Source organism: Tigriopus californicus, chromosome 4, assembly GCF_007210705.1.
Source record: "Tigriopus californicus strain San Diego chromosome 4, Tcal_SD_v2.1, whole genome shotgun sequence".
NCBI lineage: Eukaryota > Metazoa > Arthropoda > Copepoda > Harpacticoida > Harpacticidae > Tigriopus > Tigriopus californicus.
The window spans coordinates 12746268-12758058 of NC_081443.1; the positions used below are offsets into that span (position 1 = coordinate 12746268).

At 42.9% G+C, this 11791-nt stretch overlaps 2 protein-coding genes across 4 annotated transcripts in view; one reads left to right on the forward strand and one right to left on the reverse strand.

Annotated features, from left to right (window-relative positions):
• The first annotated feature begins 876 nt into the window (after nucleotides 1-876).
• LOC131879800 (Bardet-Biedl syndrome 1 protein homolog) overlaps nucleotides 877-11791 on the forward strand; it is a 21982-nt gene continuing 11067 nt past the window's right edge. Inside the window, exons 1-5 of one of the 3 annotated variants that reach the window (XM_059226217.1) lie at nucleotides 877-1037; nucleotides 8984-9095; nucleotides 9163-9483; nucleotides 9569-9892; nucleotides 11570-11721. In XM_059226217.1, coding sequence (XP_059082200.1) covers nucleotides 9063-9095; nucleotides 9163-9483; nucleotides 9569-9892; nucleotides 11570-11721 — 830 coding nt within the window. In that variant the 5' untranslated portion in view covers nucleotides 877-1037; nucleotides 8984-9062. Of the gene's footprint in view, nucleotides 1038-1402; nucleotides 1509-8180; nucleotides 8911-8983; nucleotides 9096-9162; nucleotides 9484-9568; nucleotides 9893-11569; nucleotides 11722-11791 lie in introns of those variants that run through there. The other 2 variants (XM_059226216.1, XM_059226218.1) reach the window with 2 other exon arrangements.
• Nucleotides 3069-8207, reverse strand: LOC131879796 (small G protein signaling modulator 3 homolog; the record flags this gene model as incomplete). Its single annotated transcript, XM_059226213.1, is given in 2 exon segments — nucleotides 3069-5834; nucleotides 7447-8207. Coding segments are annotated over 2 exon segments (2418 nt in total). The 3' UTR covers nucleotides 3069-4175.

Here is an 11791-nt window from a genome sequence, read left to right on the forward strand (position 1 = left end):
ACTTGGTGTCCAAAAGTCACGCTAATTCTCAAAATTGCCCACCCTGCTTGCGAATCTTCTTTTTATTTTTGATTTTACTCACTTTTTGAACCTTTTAAAAAAAATGTAGCTCACAAATCCGAGTTTTTGGCCTCATTGACCAAAAGACTCGAGAAGCTCGAGTCATAGTTTTAGGACCAAGTAGAGACCCTAGTCAGAGACGCGCGAGGTTTGACAAGTGGCTCCACTTCGAAAAAGTAAGCGATCAGATGAACTAAAAAGTTTCCAAACATATTTCGAATTGATGCGCTAGATAAGAAAGAGTACTGTCATGACAAGCACCATTGAATATTTTTTTCAAGGACACTGCGAAATTTTACTCAAAGACAAGGTGATTCATGGACATGGTATTTTAGATTATTAAAAATAGTTTTGTTACTTTCAAAATACTTTCTGAACCCATTATTTTATAAGATTAGATTGCAGACATATTTCATTCCATTATTCAAATCAACATTATGACATGCGAACTCTATGCAAGTCTCTCAAGAAACAAGTCCTTTATACTTCACAATCTAATTCGTTGAATATGGTTGTACTTTCTATTTTCAAGTGCTTTAGTCCAAATTGATCCTGTCAGCATGCGAGAAATCAGCGTGACAACTACATTTTATTGAGAAATACCATACTGATTCAATTCTAATGGCAAAAGACACTTTAACTTTAATACTGTAGAATATGTTGGTTGAATCCAAGGTGAATCAAATTTGTCGTAAATCATTCAAAGCTTTGCCTTCTTATGCAATACAAACATGTTAGGTCTTTTTGGAAATGACTGACTCCCTGTTGGGAAGGTTTCCAAACAAAGCCCATGTTCGTTGACATTTGGCAGCCAATCAGATCGCTTGAATTTGATGACGTGTACTCAACCTCGTGGGTCTCTGCATCCAGTGTCCCTAGGACCAAGATGAGTCTAGAAAGGTTTCTCTTCATCCAGTGTGTTGGTGCGCCGATTGACCCCCGTTGAATTTCCCGCCGAATTTGTCCGTGCTTTGTTGGTATGTAATACTGATGGGGATCAAACAAAAAATCACCGGAGGTTGCAACTAGGGCTACCAATTTACATTTTCAATGGGATGCGGCATTACTAGCGGAATATCGAAATGATTTTTCTTCGATCAAACTAAGGTCACCTTTTTGGTCAAGCCTAATATTCTACGATACGTTAGAAACGGCCCGTGCGTTGACTTTCCTAGCTTTCTGGCGATCCTTATTTTGATAATTTGTTTGATCCCATCACTAGTATGTAAGTTTGTTTGTCCGTGAATTGGTAGAAGTTATGGAGGAGAGCCACAGCTCTACGTGTGTGTAGATACTCGTGTGTTAAAACGAAACGCCATTGAAAATATATCTAGTGCGTACAATCATCAAACGGGCATTCACTAGTGATATGTTGACCACAAGGCCCTCGGCCTTACACAGTGTTTTGATGTTACATCAATTAGTGTATGAGAGACTTAGAAATTGGTGTAAGTCCTTAGGTACGGCTAATTGGCTAATGACGTATCACTGGAACCAAATGAGGAAAACTCAGCTTTAAAGGCCAAGCTCCCCTCCCCCCCCAAATATTTTATCGTCTTTCTCAGAGCAAAGTGAAGGTGACGATTTTTAGCGACTTCGGACTATTATCAAAAGCACCTTCAAATCTACGCAGTTAGTGGTGGACAGAGACCACCATCTTTTGTTTCTTGAAATTGCCAATTATTTGAGGTCGTGAGAGATCAAAGCGACTAGGTATTGCCTAACAAGTTGTCTTGCAATACCAGTGCAGAAGAAGTAAGTGATCTTTGACGTAATGTTGAAGACTGTTGGAAGACGTTCGTATTGCTCCCATCTAAATCAAATACAGCGAACCTGGTTTGAGTTTGATCAAAGATTAGGCATTTAAATAATCTAAGCACATGAGCAAAGCTGCCCTGTCCGCCGGACGATGAACCTGACTTCCCAATCTTCAATCACACCAGATGTCTTATATAAATGATGATGTTTCAAACAAGTTGGTTACGAACGCGACACTCAACTTTGGAATACTCTTTATATCTCTTCTTTCAAATTCCGTTGAACTAAAGGACTTACTCAGAGCGAAATATTCCTTTGGCTTGAGTATGTTGCCCCAAATTTCTCAACTCTACCCATATTCATCCATGACTTTAGGCACTGGGTTCTAACAGGGAAGTTCAAAAGTGCGATAATTTATGATACTAAATTTTTAAGGAACGTGATCCGAACATGACCAAGTAAGGAAGTAATGCAGTGCTAAGAAAAATAAATAATGTCAATGCTCATTAGTGTAACATCTTGACAATTTTAGGATTGTTCGAAGCAAAAATATAACCATTGATTTAGCAAAGTGTGATCTTGTTGAGGCAAAAAAAATAGAAATGCTGATCAAGTAATTTTCATAAAGAGTAATTGTAACGAGCAACGCCATTACAATTTATGGCGAGTAACGGTTTGGTAACGAATTAGTCTTTTTGACCAAAGTTATTGTAACTGTAATCCGTTCCTTTTTATTGGGGAACGGATACCATTCTGCGTAACAACCCACTGCTTCTGGCTAAAAAAACATAACAGACAGAAAAATTCAAGGTTGAGGCATTGAATAACACAAAAGAACGATGAGTGAAGATTGGTGAGCAGTAGTGTTCTACTACATTTCAAATGGCTGACGTCTCCGCTTTGTAATGTACAGGGTGTTTCAAAAGAAATAGACCACTGGAGAATCATACATTGGAATTACAATCATGACAAAAACAGATTGGTTAAATATTTTCGAATTTCTTTAAATCTCTCCAGTCATCGAGTAAATCATATCTTCCTGTCGAGATCGAAGAACTTTAGACCATTCTATATCGAATGGCTTTTCAATAGCTTCGAAATTTGCCACTATTTCCCCTAAGAGGTGAATGGAAAACAAGCAGCTGACCTTATTCTATAGAGCAAAACTATAGAAAACATGCCCAGCCAACCTGCACCGTGCATATATTCAATTTGTCATTTATTTCAATTGACCGGCTTATTGAAGCAAACATTATTCTGATATTGAGCTAAGAAATAGAGTGCGGTGACCGAACTTTGAGTTCAATTTTGTTTCTAATATGCCAACAATAACCTTTTGATTTGATTCATCAATGCACATTTGAACAACCTAAGACATCTGAAAACTAGAGGTGGTCCATTACTTTCGTAGCACATTGTACAATGAAATACCACACCCAAAATTAATTTCACTTTAGAAACGGGCCTGTTTGGTTGGCTTAACAAACACACCCTTTGCATTGTGCTTGATAACGTTGACCTGAAAGTCACGGCCCAAATTAGCTCATTAGTCAACAAAAGATACAAACCATCATTTGGCTTTGACCAGTGACAAAATAAAATGAGAAAGCGCCGATTTATCGAAAATGCGTTATTTTCATCTGAAATTGTAAAATTGTAATTTACATGAACATTAGTGCCTCTCATTCAGGCGAAGTGGGGAATCTTTCCAGGTTTCATTGTATGCATTTTTTGACAGCAGTAAAAGACGGTTTATTCATTTGAAATACGGTTAGAATTATGTTAGAAGTTAGGTTTGAACTTGAAATGTTTTTCTTCAAGTGTTTTTAAGTGTTATAAAGGAACCAAATATTATGTGTCCCAAAAGTTGCAGTTGGATATGGGTCCTCTTTGAAGGACACATCAGTCCTATTCAGAACGCCTTAAAGGGTATCATAAACTGATTGGGATGGAATCTAAATTGGTTGGAGGAACGAAAGCTAGAGATCTGGTCAACTTTTTTCTTTTGATGGCTCAACTTTTCCACCTCAAGGCGTCTAAGTTTTCGCTCAGAATCAGAGAAATTAGCTTTCGTCGTCTCGTTCGTGGAATGGCTCTCCAGGTCCATCCAAATGATCCGCTCGTGAATGAATTTTTCTCCATTTCAAATGCGGGCTGCCATCATTTTGTGGCACGGCTCTTCCGACGGCGAGAGCTCATCTCGGAATTAGTGGAATCTTCCTCCTCTACCTAGCTACAAGTAGAAAGAGAGGCCGACTCAAGTGGAGGAAAAAAATGTGGAACGTTTCCCCAGCGAAGATCAATCTTTTATTCACAGCAACGAAGAGTTCGTCGTCGTACGTAACTACCACTAGGTATTAGAGGTCCCAAGAGAAGAGATGGTGCTTCACGAGCATATCTTTCACCCCTTCTTGGAGAGGCTTCTGCTCGTCCCGCAATGAAGACCTGACTTCCCAGTCTGGATTGAGATTAAACGAGAACTGCGAGAGGATTCGGAGTTCGCATTTGATCTGAACCCACCCAGGGCTACTCATGAAACTCCACGGATGGAACCACTTCCTAACCACGTCCTCATTAGAGGCCAAAGCCTCTAGCCATAGATGCAGAACCTGCTCATTGAGGCCGAAGGCCACTAAGGACCTTAGTTTCACGTCCATTTGCGCATGCGACGGGTTGTGCGTGAAATTTACGGCCTCCACGCACCGAAACAACAGCTCCTCGGGCGAAAGGACCTTTCCATCTTCATTCAGACGGAAAGTTTTGCACAGAACGAGACGACTGTAGACGGATTTAAAATCCTTCTCCACTTCTTTAAGAGCGGCCTCCTCGATAAACAACCAAGGGTGACAGGGGCCTAACAAGAGCGGGGATCGCCGAAGGCCGTGCTCCAGGACCTGTTTAATGGCGGGGCACAGACTCCCTCGAACGAGGTCGGTGACGGCTTGTGACACGCTATCGTCCCCGGCGAAAGAGTACTGCTTGCTGCGCTCGTCGAGAACGGTCACCAATTTGGCCGGAAACCAGCCTTGAAGGCCGTTGAGTTCGCCCACCCAACAGTGCTCATCTCTTTGCGAGATAATGGTAATGATGTCGTTCTTTCGGAAACCCAACTCATCGTCGTCCCTGCGCTCGAAATCTAACACGGCTCGCGCTCGTTTGCGTTTACTTTTCGAGATGGCCAGGAAGGTCTCGTGGTCCCTGACATGGCTTTCCATGGAGTAATCCGCATTAATGTCGACATCGGCAAAAGAGGCTGGGTCAGCGGCCTGGAAATATTGGGCCAGTCGAAGGATGGCCTCCCGTAGGTTGATAAGGACCTCGGTCTGCATGATGTTTTTGGACTTGCTGTTGTTCTGGCCTTCCTTGGGCTTGGGAAAGAGAAGCAGATCCATCACGGACTTGGAGCGCTTCATGGTCCTCTTGGTTAATTTGATCTTGGATCCGGTGATATGACGCTCCAAGTCGCCTCGCCAGGATCCCTGCTCCGAGAGTAAAAAGGCCACGTGTCGTCGACGGTTGTCCTCGATGATAATGTCCGTTATGGTGGGTCGGACATCCTCCATGGCCTTCATGAGGGAGTCGATGTCATTAATCTTTATTGGCAGAGTCGAGAGGAAATTGAAGATGGCAGCCGAGTTGTCTTGTTGGGACAGCTCCGTCTCGTGCAGTCTCAACATGCCTAAGGCGATTTGGAACAAGACTTTGGAGCCTTCGCACAAAATCAGATCCCAAAGACGAAGCAGGATCTTGATGTGAAGAACGCTCGAGTAAAGAGTTAGAAACCAGTTTAACGTAATTAGGGAAATCTCGATGTCATGCTCCTGAAGAAGTCCATCCAAGTTAGGCAGACACGAGGCAATCAGGCCTCGCAAAACCAATTGGTCAGCTTGGGCCCCCACCAAACTGGGAGAGAAGTAGGATGCGGGGAGAAGCTCTTCAACCACGGAAGCCATAATCCAGAAACTATCCTCTTCCTCCATGATTAAGAGAAAGATGGCCACGATCATGCCCATGCCCTAGGGGAGAATGGGGGAGAGAACGGAAACGAGTTTAAACTTTCAGAGTGATTATTTGGCGGAAACGACCGACTAAGACGTGCTAAAATAAGGGAAAGTACAACGTCAAATGAAGAGCTCGTTCAACCATATAGGTTTTCTCGAAGTCAGTCAACTGTTCCAACTGCCGCATTAGACAAACTGCAAGAACCACATTATTACGAATGCCCATTTCAGCCAAGTATACTTCCTTCATACGAAATACAGCACTTAATAGTAATGCCTGCCTGGCCGTGCATGAATAAGTTAGTTTGGGCCATTGAAGACTCATTGAAATTAAAGATTGAAATAAGTCAGAGGCTCACAAAATCTTGCTCTGAAGCTATTGCACAACCATTAGTCAATTAATTAATTAATTATCCGGGTAATCTTGTTATTTGAATTACCAATTAAGTGTATTATTTTAGTACATTAGAAAACATGGTTACCTTTGGTCAGACCAATATTGACGGGACACATGGACAAAACGAGCAAAGGGTTCAGTTTTGAAAAGCTCTTAGTGCACAACATCAAGATCAATTGAAGCGATCCGCCAATATGCAAAGATTAACGAAATGTTAGAAGTTCAGTTTCGAAAATATTTTTTCTCATTCTAAAGATATAGGCCTGAATATATACTTGCACGGTCGACCTTAGACTGTCTTGCACATAGACAACATATTTCCTTTTTTTTTGGTCATAGGAACGCGAAACTTGTGTCATCAACCTGCCTTTTTGTTACAATTCAACATGATTATCTTTGTATTTGAGATTTTTTTTGAAATAGAAAAAATATCTACTTTCGTTTTTCAGGAATTATTTGGCGGTAAAAATAGTTTTTTTCCGAGCTCTTATCATAACAATAAGTGATCGTCAAACCCATATTGAGGGAGGCAAAATTTTGTCTGTTTGATATACAAGACAATTGGAAGTGTCATTACAAGTTACAATGGACGTTATACTTTTTAATAGAAATTCATCAAACTAAAGAAATATTTTCTGAAAAACAACTCTCGTGAGAAGGTTGAACGCCCAAGTCCATGACTACCATAGATGAAGACGTCATTGAGTAGCTTGAGTTTTACTCGTAAAGCTAATAATTTACACTAATGTCGTTCGATACCAATGTCTAATTCACGGCAAATATTTCAAAGCCCTCCACGTTGAGTGCCATTGGCCAACTATTATTGGCTTGCAAACATTTTTATCCAAGAGGCAAGGGCAAGAGGGGGTGGACTGAGGACTCCCTCAAATTGTCAATTTTCGTGAGTGTATGGTTAATCCTGATAATGTTATGTTTTGTCACTCGTCCAGCTTCATTCCCAATTGAGCGCCACCAGCCAAAGCTCAAAAAGACAAGGCAAATCTAAAAGCCAGGAATACCCCAAAACAGTGATAACCAAGGGCATTGAAAAGACCGGTTTCTTCATCTATTAATACAAGAGCATTTTCCTTCAAAACACGATTTAAAATCCAGCCGGAACGAATATGTGCGTAAGGATGTTACTCTCACCTTTATAAAGATACTAAATTGAATGTCTAGACATGTTTATTACAGACAAACCATGATAGAAGAGAGACCCAACTGCCCTACCTGACAGTACCCAATGTCAGGGTACAACCACGCGATCCCTCGAAGAATTCTCCGCAGTCTGGGGATTCCAGTGGCTTTTAAGGAATTGAAACAAGCGTTAGTGGGCATTGTTCTCAGAAGGTCCTTTTCGATTTGCCTGGAAGTCATCAAATGATCATTTGAAGACGCTCGAACAATCTGCTTGTAAGTCACATCCGACTCCTGCCGCTTCTGAATGGCGCCCGAAAGCCGCATCCAAATGTGGGATCGCAACGAGTGAGGCACACCTTCCTTCACCATTGCTCGCAATTTCTCAGTGCGTGTGATATTTTCCACCATTCGATCCCAACCCAAGGTATCTCCATTGCCATTAGAGGCTTGGGCGAACTCCATATGGGCGATCCATTTGAGCCGTTTCTGTGGATCGTCTTGGAATGGTTGGGACAGCAGACGATTGGAGGTGTCTTCAGGGCCATCCTCTCGATCAATGCGGAAGCCAAACTCATCAAAGTGTTCAATGTCGTCTTTTGACTCAGGTTGAGAGAGGTTACTTGGCCACATGGAAGGGGTCAGGGCGGAGAAGGGCCCCTCCTGTGGAGGCAACACGCCCTCCGGGTTTTCATTTACTCCGGAGTCTCCGAAGTTCAGATCCAACCTACTGCCCTCCTCCTCTTCGTCGTCGACGGCCGACACCACCTGTTGTAATCCTCCGGGTCCAAGGTAGTCTTCATGTTTGGGCTTCTCCACAAACAGAGACTTGGACCTGGTCAATGCACTCATTTCTGAATCGAGATGCTAAGGGGGTTTTGCATGGCACACATGTTAGAGTACGTCGGCTGAAATTGAAACTGGAGCTCACTTGTCACTCATTTCCAGAAGTGTAAAAATACACAGCTGTTTTCATGTCTTTTGACATATTGCGTTGGGGGCCACGAATTCATGCCTTGACTTGACGTCACACACCCAGAACGAGAAAGAGGATCCATACGGTACAACCTCGAACGTACTGTTCCTTCTCCTCCTCCATGTTCCTTTGGAGGGCTCGGCCTTGCTGCATAGTCAGCAATTCTCTGTTCGTTGTTCGCTCGTTCCTCTTTTCTCTTTCCATCCATTTGTAAGGGGAGCTAAGACTGCCGGGGAAAAGGAACCAGCTACCAGGAATGGTGCTTGCAGCTGGGGCACGATACCAGCGCGGGCGCCCTCTTGAGGTCCCGCCATATTTTTGAAAGGAACCATGGACTTTCTTTCGGCCGATGGTTTGGTTATACCTTGAATGCTTTGGATGGCAATATTGGTGTTTTGAGGTACTAATAGGGACTAGTAAATGGTGAAGGACAGAGATAGTGGAGACAGTGCAACAAGCTTTTGATCTGAAGGCATTATGAGTACATCACAAGCACTGGCCAATATGGCCGCAACAGCGAATGCTGATCGATGGTTATCGGCTCTTGAAGACCCTTTAGCTTCTATCTATTCCTTCTCAAGGTGAGCTGAGTCGAAAATACTGTTCCATTTAGGCTACAAAAGACATATGACTTCATTTTCACTCTTTGAATAGCTGCATCACATTGTCTGATTTGACGGGCGATGGTGATTTCAAATTGGTTGTGGCCGATCTGGGTTCGGGTTCCTACAATATGAAGCTTCGAGTCTATAAAGGGACCCAATTGGTGAGTGCTCAAGGGTAAAATACTCATCCTCCTGCCATCATTTTTCACCCTCGGAGTGTCGATAAAGATTTCAGAGAACACCATCATCGACTTGCCCACTGGAGTGGTGGCCTTTCATATGGACCAAAATGAGCCGAAAATCCCGGCTGTGGCCGTGGCGTCTGGGTCTCATATCTACATATACAAGAACATGAGACCCTACTTTAAATTCACACTTCCTACGTTGGAAATCCACCATGGCGAGAAGGATCTTTGGACGCGAGCAGGGGACATGGAACTGGGGGTCCTATGTGATGGGCTTCAGAACTTGAGGCGAGACATTGGTGACGCTCGATTGACTCCTCGTACTCAAAAACTTTTAATGCTCAACGACAGGCAAGAGGCCCAGGTGCGCTAAGGCCAGATTTGACCCTGGGATCGATCCAGTCAGCTTCATCAAATTAGTAGCCTTTTTCTATTCCCGATCTACATAGGCCTTTGTCGACCTACATAAAGGTTTCCCATTGAAACGGCACACGGTTGTCACTTGCATTGCCACACTCAAAAAGTCGCATAGCGATGAATCGGCTGTGAGCTGTCTGGTTTTGGGTACCGAGGCCAGCGGGATTTATATCCTGGATCCTGAGGCCTTCACCATAATGGAGACCATGTCTTTGCCAGCCCCGGCGGCTCACCTCTCGGTGACCGGCCTTTACGACGTGGATTTTCGAATTGTGGCAGCCTGTCGAAACGGGACTTTGTGTAACTTGAAACGCGGCTGGGCCACGGCCAAGACCATCGCCTTGCTCGAGAGTCAGGTAAGCCCCCGAGGGTTATCCACGTGGTGACGTGATCCGATTATGAATATTGGAAGGTGGCGAGGTCAATATCAGACGGGATTCTAGCCTTCAAACTGTCCCTTTTTCGGAGTTCTTCTGCGCTAGAGGCCGATTTTTTGATGATCGTAAAAAGATTACATGAAGGCCAGTGAAATCAAACAAACTTCAGGTTTTGGAAAAGTACGTTCAAATTTGAAGTCGCAAATTACCGCGTGAAAATTCGAGAGAATCTATTTCTCTTTTGGTCAATGTAAGTAGGCCTTCGTTTGCTTCGGATTAGTGATGGAACAAGGTGTGGCCTCAAAGCTATGGAGGTAGCTGAGAGGATCAATCTTGACTTCAGGCCCCCTTGAAAAAACTGAACTGTTTCCCAAAGCTGACCTCTGAGATAGGGTCTGACTTTTTAGGTTCATATTTAGCAACCCTGCTTCACCTGTAGTTTATCAAGCAGATTGAAATAAGGTCTGTCTTTTCGATTTGAAGCGAGCTGATTGATTCCAAACATGGCACCAAATGGCATACATATGTCATCCCAAATGACAACAGGCTTTTGGAAAGGATGAAATTCTGTTTTAAAAATACGATTTGCTTATTGATTATAGTTTCATCAATAAGAAATATTTTTTTTATCTAGTATTGAAACAGCTGGATTGATTCAAGTTTTAAAACGGATTTTTTGACAGTGCTTCTCAAACTCTTCTGATAGACTTTATCATCAAAACCCCGCCATTGTTATACATACATGAGTAACCTCAAGCTTTGTAATTTTGGCCATCCCATGTGATTTAGGACAAAATAATGGAACCAGCGTTAGATACGTACATTACGTAGACCTCCCAACCGTATGCTTTCCTGAGATATGTAGGATACTTTGGCTCTGCTTGGGATATGAAGAAAAAAGCATATTGCTCTGATAATAATAAATGGAAAAGCTCGATATGGGATCCACAGCGATTCCTCTTCATGAATTAGCGTTCCTCACGAACGCCCCAAGGCCTCATTCGATCCCCTTTGTACGCAAACGCTTTCTCACCAAAACGCTCTTTCTTTCTGTTCAGCCAAGTATAACTAGCCTCTTTTTCAAACGGGATTGCCCTTAAGAGCAAAAATGGCCTCGTCGCCCCAGTGTTTTGGTCTCTGGCCTCTGATCACTATGGGGAAAGAGAGGATTGCAAAACAAGATGAGAGAGGGCCCAGTGCATCACGAGATGATGTGCAAATTTTTAGCAAGTGTCACAGAAATATTCACCTGACCGTGCATTGGAAGACCCATTGCGTGAATGCATTTGAATTTCAAGTGCTCAAAGTGTACCTATCCAGGAACGTCTCAACAAGTGGACAGAAAGCATTCGTCAAAAAAGTTGCTTCCTTCACAAGAGCCCAGTTGAATATCAGACATCAAAAGTCTGGTCTACATATGGTATAAAAAAAGTTTTAAAAGTGGTTGAATTTGCAGTACTATTTTTGACATAGCTGGAAATTTGCCAAACAAAGTTTGAATACAATACGTAAATAGACTTCACCCAAAGATGAATAGAATAGATTGATTGTAAAGGGAACTGTAAATTTCAACTGTTACCCTTCGAGATGTTCTCGACTTATCAAACGCATTAGTCAAATTTAGGTGTGGGCAATACTTCTGGACTCACATTTTAGGCGGTCGGGCTTATTCGTCGAGAGAAGACCATTACCGTGGCGACCATGGATGAGACGCTGATTTGCTTCTCGAACAAGGGGAAAAAGTTGTGGCAGCTCCAATTGCCATCGCCCGCCATGTGCATCGAACCCATTGATATCTTGGCCCGTGGAGTCCAATTCACGGCGGTCGGGTTGAAAAGCAACCAAGTCTTGGTTTTCAACGACAAACACGTGGTTGAT